This window comes from Orussus abietinus, unplaced genomic scaffold, assembly GCF_000612105.2.
Source record: "Orussus abietinus isolate OABI.00-Male unplaced genomic scaffold, Oabi_2.0 scaffold14, whole genome shotgun sequence".
In the NCBI taxonomy this organism is placed as follows: Eukaryota; Metazoa; Arthropoda; class Insecta; order Hymenoptera; family Orussidae; genus Orussus; species Orussus abietinus.
In genome coordinates, this window is record NW_019395994.1 from 1,345,724 (window position 1) to 1,359,183 (window position 13,460).

A 13,460-nucleotide genomic window follows, 5' to 3' on the forward strand; every position below is an offset into this window, starting at 1 on the left:
AGAACCTACATATGCTCCGATATGTATATATGTATATATACATATTTATATTTATTTATTACGAATATTTAAGGTGAAGCAAAAGTGAGGTCGAAGAGATCTCGTTTATGAAACTTTCCATCGAATTGGGTATACCGGATCGTTTCCAATTTTACAATGTGAGTATGCAGGCTAATATATTAAAAAATGTTCCCAAAAAGTAAAATTTCACGGGTGTCAGGACCTTTCTTATAGCCTTAATATTCACATTGTTAAGTTTCAAATGATTCGACGCACCCAGCTCGGAGAAAAGTTTCATGAACGGTTGACGTATCAGATGCCACTTTCACATCCCCTTAAATAAATTTATGATTTCGTAGCACCAAGTAAATTTCTTTGAAAAAATTTGATAAAATTAGTATACCAGAGTGAAACATCCAGGAAAACTGTTATTAGGAACATTTCGTTTTAACGGTGTACTCGTACCAAAATATTGACCGCGTGTCATTCGTTTACTCGAGTCGTTTGACTCTTAAATTATAATAAATCGCCAAACTCGATTCGCAGCGTCGAATGTATGCTGAGGATTTCTTCCTTCTTCCACCGATTCTCGACTCGAGTCCAAATCGGAGTCGGCATTGTTTTCGAGTAACGCGAGTTGACAAAGCATTCGACTTGTCGCATCGCTCCGTAGTAGCAATACTCGGGCAAATTGAGCTTCGAGTCCACGTCGAGGTTTGACCGTCCGAACGCATCGATTCTAAGACCGTCGACAGGCTTTTGCTTTTAACAGACACAAAACGGGTTGCGAGTACGTCACTGTGCGGCAGCCATAATGCGGGCAGATTGCTGAACGAACTACGACACTTAGATCGACCATATTTACGATAAGATTAAGAAAACACCGAGCACAATTCTACACTACGTAGTCACTATTCTAGAGCCGATATATGTATATATGTATAAATATATATATAAATATATTGACTTTGCTCTCACATTACGCATATTAAAGAATATACAGCTTTATTCTAACCACTTTAGATACACTGATACATATTAATAGTATTAGTGATTTCGTACCTAAGTCGCTACCGGGCTGGTTTTGATTATCTCACATCGCGATTCCCGTGTGCTCTCATATTCGGTCATTCAATGTTTTCGATTGAGACTCAATGAACGGTATATGTATATCTATATTTATACGATACTTGCATATGCTTGGAATAATTTTTAAATCGATTTATTCATCGTCCTCTCGTATATATACTTTTATGTCTCTTTTTCTCTATATATATATATATGTAAATGTGTATAACTAAAATTTATATACATATATATATTCTTTATCTAATCATTTATACACGCTCACGCGACGGCAAAGCTTCGCGTACCGAATTATTTGCGCTCGAGGTCTTTCTCTTTTCCCTTCGAAGTTCCAGGCTTCGTTGTCGATACGAGTCTCGGAGTGAGACTTTTTAGAGTCGATGTATGGAAACCGAGATTAGTTCGTTAGGAGATTTCGGTTTTGCTCGATATTATCATGACAAGCCGTCATTGAGCTTTTCGACCTCAACCTCGCCTCAGGGACGAGGTTGTACTTGTGGAAGAGGGGCCTACCGTCGAGTAGTGTCGGGCGAATTCTTTATTCGTTATAGTTTTAATCGTAAACGAGGAAACGGTAACGCGTAATCTCCGAACAAGGAACTCGGAAGTGTCTCCAGTCAAATATATTTCCAGCGAGAAATTAGGAAAACGCGGTAGGAAAGGAATTACTAATTGCGTTTGTGGAATGCGATTGTCCTGATTCGGTGGAACGATAGCTACGAATTATATTCTCGTCATTTCCATGGTTTCGTTCATTCAGCTCGTCATGAGGATAGATGACGGATTTGTAAGTGAACGTAAAAGTTGAAATAAAATGTCACGCTTTGCATTTCCTGGGAGGATGAACGTGGATGAATTTCTGATAATTGTATAAACTACTAGATCTTTCACGCGAGCCAATTAACGGAGCAGGATTTAGCCACAATTGACACGTTCTTGGAAATAGATATTCATCTTTAAATTTGTATATTGAAGACTTGTCATGTAAAAAATCATTATTTTTCTCCAAGTTTTGCTGAATGAAGAATTCCAGATATCTGGTAAACGAGGAAGCGAAACACGTGACTAGTTAACCCGGTGCAAGCCTCGTGTGGGATTGACAAACTAAAAGCAGTGCACGTTATAGTCTTCAACGGTAACTATTAACGATTAAGTGCAAGATCCTAATTCTCGTAAAAATCCCTTAAAAAGAATGGAACTGTTCATATCTCGTAATAGGTTCCCTTGAATGATCGCATTCCAATCTTATGAACCGCGTGCACTGTCCAAATTATAAATCACAAAGCCAAGTGACGGGTCGCGTCAATCGATCCAACGAACGAGCTGCAAGTGGGATTTCTAATTAGCCCAGGGCGAATTCCAATTAAAAACCAATTGAAAGTCTAGGCCCGGGTTAAATCCGTCCAATTTGTGTGGGGAAAAAAAATAGAAAAAAAAAAAAAGAAAAAAAGAAAACGTAATTCGCAATTCGTTTCCTAGGACGACCAAATGGAACCCGTAATTCGCCGCGTCGGTCAGGTCACAAATGACGAATCTAAATAGTAATTAGACCGTAACGAGATCGGTTACCAAAGGCAACCGGCGCATCAGAGCCCATCACTACCGTCGAGTAGCGGCCGGAAGAGGGTGCCAGTCGCAGGGGTTAAAAAAGCTAGCCGAACGAGAAGGGGGAAATTTCGGTCCCCGAAAAAGCGTCGCGACGCCAAGGTCCGACCGAACCCAATACCCGGGCTGCTACCCTCTGGCCGTCCGAGTGCTCGGTCCCTCCTCCGGATCAACGCGAGCCAATGAACCAAAAACCTGCCCAAAAGCATAGGTACCAAGAGCGACAGGCGAAAACCGCACGTTAAGTCTGGTCTACTTACGAAACTGACAGTGTTGCGCCTCTGGGGGCAAAGTAGGTACTTTCTAGGACACACGTCTCACGCATTAATAATATTAAGGTACGCTATGGCCTAGAAGTGTTAAGTACTTGATGAGTATAGATAGATAGGTGTACATACATATTCAGTATATACCCGTAGCGGGCACATTTAAATAAGATATATATCTAGGTAGCTTGTAGGTAATAGGTATAATGTAATAGGTTTCGATACAGCCGCTGGTGTGCTTTCTTCGTGGAAGACGCGTCTCTTCCATCGCGTTAACGGGGGTGGTTGCGTATAATTCCGCCCTATATAATCGCGTAACTTAACGGAGATTACGAGTTGCCGTCGAGGGGGTAGGGGACGTCACGTTGCGGTTTTCTTCCACGAAGAAATTGCCTAGTCGCACTCTAAGGTAACTATGTGATGATAACGATGACGGTGTGGGTTGACGATACGGGGCAATCGTGGATATGATGGCAATAATAATGGTGGTGGTGGTCATAACGGCGGTAATTATAATATAATAATCGAAATCAGGAGGACAAGAACGGGGGTAACAATAGTGCGGACGACGATGATGATGGTCGTGATCGTGATCATGATGACGATAACGATTATGATGGTCATAATAAAAGTAATGGTAACTCGGTGGTCGCGGAACGGGACGATGACGACGATGACGATGATGGTAACAATAATAATAGTAACTTCTCAAAAGCTAATCGTAACTATCTCAAAGATATAGGAACGTTCGAGTTCTGCAAGTATCACTCTAACTAAGCGCTCCTAAGTCCGAGCCTAAGTCTTCAATAAGGTACTAAGTACAGACACGAGAGTTTACCTAGAACCTACATATGCTCCGATATGTATAGGTCTATTACACGACTAATGGTATGCGGCTGCCTTAAAATATATATATTTTTTTTTGCTATTTATATATACATATACACGCGAGCGCTTCCGGGCTTGTCGGTAGAAGATGCCGATACCGAAACACCTCTAACGGCAAAAGATACAAAAGAATGCTGTAGGTGTCGACATCTAGAGTGGATATCTTAGTATGTGTAAGGATATCGTTTGTATATGACTTTCGATATACATATGCACACGTGCGATGCATTCGTGTGGAAGAAAACGGAGTAAGGCAACGAACGCACGATACTGTCATACAGCGAGGCGTTGCACCGCTCATGAGAATTTACGTCAATCATTTGTGCCGATGTAATTCATATGTTAATTAGCTTTATTTTTAATATGCCGTCTATTATCGGAAAACAACAAAATTTAATATCCGTCAGAATGCTAGGGACTGCGATCTTGCAGCTGCTTGTTAGCGTCATTTTTGCAATCATCGTCGGTGGTGATGTATTCAACGATGATGACTTATTCGATTCGATCAAATTTTCGGGCATTTTAGTATGCATCGAAATGAATTGGTCAACATTGAAAGGAGTAAGACTCCTTATGAAATTGAATTTAAGAACGTGGACGTCTATGGCAATGAGTTACGCTTTTAATTTGAGAAGTGGCATAATTCCGAGTACGAAGATGAAGCGAGAAATTATATTCCCGGACAATCCCACGAAGTGAGTCGGAGGTCGTCCTTCTGGGTGTGATTCTTATTCTCGGAGTATAAGGGCCGCGGTTTTATTCTTCGACCGCGAGATATTACCCTGGAAGTGCGCGGTTCTCTTTTGCGAGGAGAATCTTCCTCTTGAAACGACTCGGCACTAACGTACCGGTCTTAGTTCACCAGCTGGCCTCAAGAGGTTAATATTTTATCGATATCCTCTCGAAGCAGGATGACGAGAGTGAACCGGGGAGCTCGTCAGTGGATGAAGGTACTTCCTCTCCTGATGGAGAATTCAATTTTATACCTGACGTCAGCTAATACCAGTATTCCGCAAATCCTCTTTTACGTGGGCCTGCGTATCACGCGCACCAGACTTCCAGGTTACTCGTACGAATGAGGACATTTGTATTACCTTATCGGTACTAACTTCGGGGCGCAACGTGGATCGAGGATAGGAGAATCGCTGACGGCAGGGGATGCAACGTTTCCACGCACTCGGAAGGGAAAATAAAAGCAAGAGAAAGAGATTAATATCTTGTCCATGAAAATAAGAGGCTCTGTTTCGGAACTTTTCCTCTAATTTTCCAAAAAATTGTCGTTTAAATCAAATGAATATTTTTACCGTCGAAAAAAATGTTCACTTTCGGAGTGGCTAATTTCATCGAATAATACGAAAGTGCAATGAAAGACGCAGGACTTTTGAGAATCATGAAATGTATCCATGGATCTGGGAATTTTAGTATCATGTTCAGGAAATTTTATTTTTGTATCTAATTCTATGCAATACTTCTTTCTTCATCACCGTTCATGGTTGTTTTCTAACCTAGTGGTTAAAGTATCATTTCATAGAAAGTGAATATTTGGAAGATTGTTAATGACGATCATGGCTATGTATCTGTACGCCGTTTCGTTGCCTTATTCCGTTCTTGGACGTGCATATGTGTATATGTATATATATATACGTATCCTTGCTTTCGCGTCTGACCTCGACGATAATTGGCATATATATATAATACTATCCTTTTTTCACGTCATATAGTATTATGAAATTTCATGAAATTATCGAAGGTATATTTCGAAAGGCGTAACGAACGAAAAGTTCGAGGCCCTCCTTCGCTCGCATCCTCTCTCTGCATCTTTCCGGATCCTCGGGAGGAAAAGGAATCATATTAAGAAATCTCTTCATATAGAAAATCCCTTGACTATGATATGCATGGATATGTCATTGACTTTCTTCCTTGCGTGTCAAGTACTATACCTCGCGTAGACAACTATCTACTTCGATGTTGCAAAGTACTTAGGAATAATTGAATTCCGTAATTCCCACGATTAACCCAGTGGAATAATCGTAAACGTGGAATTGCATCGATAACTACCACGGTATTACATAATCTAAATCGACCGTTTCTCCAAGGTAGTTAAAGTTACTAACATATGCGACCTGGACGATCTAGAGCGAAGAGCCAACGTTTAGGGCACTTATAATCGGTTGTTCACCTCCTCCCGAAGTTTCCGTAAAAATGGCCGTATACCGCAATTGTGGAATGTCAAAACTGTGCTTGGAACACCACCGCGATTACAGCGAAGGGCGCTCGCCCGACGGAGTCTCTTTCTCCCCGGATTAGTATCAAGAGCGGCGACGAAGAGGACTTTTCCCCGCGCGACCACCGCGACCTCTTCTGGCGGGGCCCGGAGGCCCGGACCGCCCCCGCAAGGCCAATCCCCGACTTTCCTTCTTTTTCATTCTGGCACGTCGCTTCTAATCTACTGGCTCCTCGTTTAAGGCCTAGATTGGCTCAAAGTTCGAGCACCACTTTCTATACAGCCCCCTCAGGCTTTCAATTGTATCAGTTTTCCACAAATCTTGAAAAGTCGAAATCCGTTTCAGGCCACCAGGAACTTACCCAGATAGAAATTCATGATCATACGATGAGGGAAATCGATCTATTAACTGTTTGCAGACCATTTCCTGCATGAGATCTCAGCAATATATGTGCGCATATTATAGAATAAACTTGAACAAAAATTTGCGATAAATTTGTTGTGGTTCAGATATGAGATGCAGACGTTGCAATTGTTTGTCAGCAACGCCTGAGATTGATTTAGCTTTACATATGCATACAAATATTGAGACATTGCATGTATTTAACTTTCTTTCGTACTTAAGTATTCGTCATTGTGTACTGCAGTTGTGAGTTCCAGATGACGACTCGTAAGCAACACCCTCACGACTCATTTCATGAGATTTTATGAGGCAAATTTGATGCAAATTTTTCATCACTTGACGATAACGACCCTTTCAAAAAATCTTCTGAAATGGGGCCAGAACGTTCTCGAGTTTCTCCCGAAGTACGTGAAAGTTCATGATTTTGCAGTTCTTAGACTTTTCTGAAAACTGCTTTTTTTCAGGTTATCATAATTTCATGAAGTTCCAGGCAATTCGTAGCAATTTTGGAAGGGATCTTTCGGAAGGTGGCATGCGATTATATGAGTTTTTGTGTAAGAAGGAATGTTAATATTTCTTTTTTGAGTCGTAAGATATTTCATTTTTCTCTGTGTAATCTGTCTGTTCAAAAGGGTTGGATTTTATTCCGATGGCCAATGTCCTTTTACACCGAAGAGATAGTGCTGCTCGAGCCTTGTTCAACCTGTTAGGTCAAAAACGTGGAACACTCTATATCTATAAATCCCGTCGCTACTACTACGAACTACCGTGAATTGACGACAGTTTGTCTTTGACGTGACGACTTTCACTCTATATTCCACAGGGAAACGATTTTTTCTTTTCTCTTTTTAACTAAACCTACAGATGTGAGTTTCTAACTATACACAAGAATATCTTTCTACAATAAGACACGAATTCTCGTGATTTACGCATACCCCAACATTCAGTCCAAGTAACAATGGTCATGTACATTAGCATGTCCATACGCAAGTTGTCCTCTTATTAGTTTGGCAGCAAATTACGTATACAATTATAATAATACTGAAGTAAATACGTTTTTGCATCTTAAAGCTTCGTGCAAAGGAGTACAAGTGCCTACAAACAGTCTTTAAGTGTACGTATGTATTTCGTATTTCTTGGCTCCGGCTAAGATAATTCCTGCAATTACATGACTTATATCGGTTTGTGTTGATCTCGTCACGATCAATTACTAAAAACTCTTACTTCGTGTCCATATAAGGAGTACACGTATGTAGTAAGTGAGCAATTGAGGTTTTCTCTTAAAATTGTAATTTAATTTACATTTGAATTATAGCGATGAAGATTACGTTTGGAGGATTCATTCGCTTGATAAATAACGTTAATCATCCTTTCTATCGCGTATGAGATGGCGAGATGAGATAATTTGCTAATAAATGGATTAGGTGCGCTAGAATTGAAACACATGAAGCTAATTGTAAACGCAATGAAATATTCACGTTAACATATTCTCTTGAAAATGATATATTCGTTTCCCTGGGAGTAGATACGAGTACGTCGAGCGTCTTCTATTGAGCATTGTCCGCGAGAACAATTTTGAACACTTTGTTATTGTCCTCCACTACGTCACTACAGCTCGACCGCTACTAATCGCTACCAGTCTTTCGGTTTGTGCCTTCCTAAAGTCTTCAAACTACGTAAAAATGAGGCCCCTTCGGTCAACTAGCTCGTTTCTGATTCGTAATCTACCTAACCTTTTCTACCGGTCTACGATCACAGTGTTCCCGAACTGAACCGAACGGTTCCAAGTGGAAGATAAGAATATACTTTTCCTCACTCCTAGAAATGGATGTACGTACATATGCAATCATACGTTTTACATAAAGGGTCCTCCATAAATTTCCCAAAGAAATGCTATTTTCACAAAGAATACCAAAACTCATTAGCATCAGTTGTGCGGACCGTACCGTATTGCAGTGCAAAGGTTTGAAATGCAACCAATCACGTACAAGATCGCACAAGATCACTGCAGTTGATTGGCTGAGATTTCCATCTCCATAACTTGAAAATGTACATCTGATAAAATAGGGAACAAGAGAATTTCCTTGGTTCATTCACGTAGAACGTGGTGTGTGCGATTATTTGCAACCATCAGCGTATCGTTCCGTAAACCCATTTCCACGTGTGCGTATTTAATATCGAATATGTAATACGTTGTTCCACTTGGCGTCTCGCAACCCTCACGCGGAAAACGCGACGTGCGCGCACCTAAGCCGCCCCTGCTGGGCCTTGCACGTTTCCTTTGATTTTCCCTGCGACCCCCTGGGCCCCTCCTCGTACTCAGTCAATTGGAGAACAAAATTTAACCCGCGACACCTACTGGCAATATCGGTAGTAAAAAAGAAACATGTCTGCTAGAAACATATGTATATATATATACGTACGACAAGCGTCACGGATATTTGAAACCCTTACTTCAAAGCGTTGACTGAAGCAGTTTGAATCCCACCCCGGGAGAACTCAAATTGCTTGAATATGTGTTTCGATGTTTTGTCTTATTTTTTTTTATGATGGCAATAGTTCGGTCGTGGTACGCAAGGAAACCTGCTTGCACTCCATTTTCGTGTTTGTAAGTTAGATTGCACTTTTAAGTAAGAGTTGGTAGGGCAAGGAATTACATCACGTGGCCAACTTGATTTATTCATTTTTAGCCCTTTGCGGTCCGAAATTCTGAATCGCCTTGTAAATGTCGAATCAGCCTCGATATAGGAGCGCAAAGGGTTAATGTTGCTGGGAAAACGTTACGTAGCAGTTGGATTTGACACATCGATTCTGCAAATGTTGCGTTTTGACCACTCTCATTTCGACTAATTTTTCTTTTGTTTTATCGCGCCTTGTGCGTCGCTTCCCAAGAAACACAGTTTTGTTGGCAGTAGAACTCACGATTAATGTATGCGGTGCGGGGTCTTAAGAATATCTCGAATTGCTGAGATATGTAAATATGTAACTGTTGTAACATCAGGGAACAACAGACTTCAACGGGTTATAATTTGACGGCAAAATATTGTAGATATTAATTGATTGACGTTAGCTGCTATTACATGATGATCATTTACATTTACTGCACATATTGTACACTAAAAACTGTGTTACTTGGGTTAATATAGTGGACGTAATTCAGTAAAATATTCAAAACGTTTGCACGATTGCATTTGAAGGTGTATCGTAATCGCAAATACAAAAGGGTGACATCTCTTTACCTTTAGGGTAAAAAAAGTTTGGTGTCAGTGTAGCTGCGTGTATTTACGTGTAAGCAGTCAATTCTTTCAGCGGACTATTCAATTGAAACACTAAAACTGATTTAACCCTTTCGCTGCCACGCGAATTTTTGAGCTTGCATCAGGGGGCCACGATACAAATTTCATATGACAAATTTTATAATGGCGAAGAGCTGCGAAATATATTAAAATAACGGTACAATCTTGCCAAACAACACAAAAAATTCTGTATTATTAAGACCATTACTTTGTTTTTGGCTAAAACAGAAGAGTAAATATTTTATATATTAAATAAACATTTGTTATTATTGAGTAGCGCACCTTTTAATTTATAAGGTTGTGTACATGTTTGCATAATTCATTAATTTTTATTCGAGAGCATTAGTCTCAAAATGAATGATTTTAAAAACAAATTGGTCACTGGTGACCACCATGGCCCAAATGAAAAGACAATCGCCGGTCCCATGGGACCACCGTGGCAGCGAAAGGGTTAAAGGTGAAATAAGACCGAAAAGGTCTGCTGGGTGGGTCGTTTGAAGCATTCGATTTAGGTGCGGCTTGGCAGGAGCTGATCCACCGATAGGATTCAAAATGATGTCCAGGAGAGCACGTAAACTTTAGTTCACTCGTGTGAAGTGGGTTCAGCCCACTGACACGACCTCGGATGATTCCGTTAGCGTCCCACCCTCTCTCCATAGGATCGGTGAGTAACCTCTTTCCCTGCTGCTGATTGCACGGTAACAACTTAACACTTACAGTCGTCACCGGTCCCCCGTGCGCACAATAAACGTGAAATATCATCTCGCCTACCTCTTTCTCCCGCGCTTCTACCAAAGGCAACCCCAATCTTACAAACGCGAAATCAATTACTCAGTCCGCATACGGTACCAGCAGGATAGCAATAGCAATCTATCACCGCGCAGTCAATTCCTCCGAGAATCCAGGCTAAGAAAAACAAACCTCAGCTCCCAACCATCTGCCCAACTTCTGCCAAGTCCAGCCTAGGTCGACCCAGTTCAGTGGACCCCCCTGCACCCTGCCCACCACAAACGACCCACAGAGAATACACCTCCGTCGCTGGTTCCCCGTTCCTCCCTCTCTCCTCATAGCCACTATCGGTTCAGGTATTTACATGATCGCGGAGAACGAGGGGCCTCCACGTGGCGCAGGTGCTCCTCCGCGAGTCGGCTTTCAACGGGCAACGCGGGCGCGAGAGACCAACCAAAACGAAGAAACGGATCGCCCAAAAGTCGGCAACCGGTCGGAAGAAAAAGATACGCTTCGAGCAGCCATGTTTGTCCTCGGGACGGCCGCTTGGCCGTAGCCATTTGGACCAAGGGTGCCCCGGACTCGTTACTGAGGCCGCGAGAGGGGCGTCAGGATGGTCGGTCATATGCCGATGGTCGGCACGGGGTGGTAGACGGCCCCCATGTCCAGGCCCTGCACGCCCAGCAGGTCGCTCATGGAGTAGGTGAGGGTTGCGGCCCTGGAGGCAGCGGCCGCCGCCGCTGCCGCGGGGTGCGGCCTGTAGGCCGCCGCGGCGAGCGCCCTCTTAACGTCGTAGACCGCGGCGGCCGGGGCCGCAGCCGCGGCGGCCGCTGCGGCCGCGGCCGCGGCGTACTGGTACGTGGCGGCGGCGCTGGGTGTCGCGACGATCGGTCCGAGCAGGTGGTGGGGGGTGGCCGCGGTGGCCGCTGCGGCGGCCTGCGCGGCTGCGGCCGCCGCGGGGAGGGGGTACGGCGCGTATCGGTACGTGGTGGGGGGAGTCGCGACCATCACCAACTCACCGTATGCGCCTCTGCCGGCCGCCCGCGTCTTGGCCAGGTTCGCGGGGAGCATCACCTCTTTCGGCTGCGCCTTCTTGCACTCCACCTGCAGCCACGACAATGATTAGTTCTTGTCATGGAATAGTGGGGAAGGTATTCATCCGGTCATGCTTGTTCGCCGATGAACGGAGAAAAAGTCGAGTTCTAGTTGAGCTTACAACTTGTCCAGATTCTGGGTTGGAATATACCCGAGACGGAATTTCACCGAGAACCTCTAATCGTAGGCCTCGCTCTTTTTATAACCATTCTTGATACTATCTCAAAACCCACGTAAAAACATTTAGAGGTTCCAAGTGACACCGACTCGGCTAAAAAGTGTGTACTAAAAAGACTGACGCCGAATGCAGTCGTATGGAGGATTATATATCATAAATGATGTAATTAACGTTGACTGTGCTTCGTTTCAAACGGTAATGTAACTTTTTTTTGTTGATTTTAATATTGGTTTTTTTGAGGTCGTGAAGGGAGAGATTCATATGTTGGGTAGCGTACAGGTGATCATGATGTCAATTTACCATTTTGTTGTTGATTTCGTGAAAGTGGATCTCGCACACTTTGTCGACGACGTCCTCGCTTTGAAACGTGACGAAGCCGAAACCTGAAATCAGAATAACAGGTTCGGTATTGGTATCGATCATACTTAGGGATCCGTGTCAGATTTAATGGAACGGATGGATTAACCTAAATAGTAATGCGCTACTCAAAGTTCCAGATTAGCGCATTCCAGATTAGTACTCCATTTGCAGTAAAATAAATAATGCATTGAAATGAAAAGTTCTTCCGATCATTTTGCACCTGATTCACTAATTGTACCAAAGACTCGCGGTTTAAAATAAATTTTTGTCACGGTCATTTATATCTCGAAAATTATGGAAATGATTGTTTCATTTCCAAGAAGCAAGACGAAATGAACAGGAAGCACTCATCCGTATATGTGTATCTACTAGATAAATACGCGTCTATCTAATCATTTTTAAATCAATTTTCAATTCAATATCAATTTTAAATGTATTTTATCGAAAATCCATATATTGTATCGATATTTAAAGATAAGTTAGAACGTTGAAGAGGGTCATCGACGTGTCATCGAGCGATTTCGGAAGCGGGTCCCGGAAAAAGATCCGGCAACCCTTTCATTCATTCATGCCGAGCACCCTCGTCTTTCCAACCCCATTTTGCCCTCTGAGCAGCCACCCTCGCGAGGCAGCGATGATTAAGTTACAAACTTGGCAAGACGTCCATTGAAACGGAGAAGGGGCTTCATTTACGTAACCTAAGTACCACTAGCCAGCTAGTCAACTAATTCCGCATTCGCTGACGCATCTGCCTTATCATTCCGTATTAAATGGAAACCTTTGTCCGAGTCGCGGTATATTCCGCTTACGTGTCGCGTCTTCCGAAAGACCAGTAAGGCCATCGGGGTTTAGGTAGATGATTGGAATGGCAATTTCCGAGCTGATCTTTCCCGACTCCCTAGGTACTTAGACGCGATGCAGACTCAGATTTTCATAAGGGAATTCATTTCCAGCGTGGCACAGTCGGCAAAAATCGGGAAAATCTGGCCGAAAGTAAAGAAAATGAAATGTCTAGTTTTGGACCTTTTTGTCATTTTTTTATACTTTTACATACTGTTAGTGCGACTATGAAGCCGTCATTTTTTATGTATCAAAAACTAATATTAAAATCATTATCAGCAACCTCGAAAGTCACCGCGTATCAGATTTCATTGAAAGAGTTTTTTTCTTTTTGGAAAACTGATATCAAATTCGTCATCAGCGACCTCAATACTAAATTTTAAATATATTAGGTGATTTTTCGAATTTTTGCCGGCTTTTCCGGATTTTTGCTCACTGTGCGTCGGCCGAGGACCAAAGGCACTCGCCATTTCTGCGGGAAGTCCAACAG

At 42.6% G+C, this 13,460-nt stretch overlaps 1 protein-coding gene across 5 annotated transcripts in view; it reads right to left on the minus strand.

Moving 5' to 3' along the window:
• Positions 1-13,460, minus strand: part of LOC105698252 (RNA-binding protein Musashi homolog Rbp6) — a 710,904-nt gene that overhangs the window by 43,540 nt on the left and 653,904 nt on the right. For all 5 annotated transcript variants that reach the window (XM_012422318.2, XM_012422317.2, XM_012422320.2 and 2 more), the window contains 2 exons: positions 12,071-12,153; positions 11,517-11,601 (listed from right to left, as the gene is read on the minus strand). In XM_012422318.2, the coding sequence (XP_012277741.1) occupies positions 11,517-11,601; positions 12,071-12,153 (168 nt within the window). The remainder of the gene's footprint in view (positions 1-11,516; positions 11,602-12,070; positions 12,154-13,460) is intronic.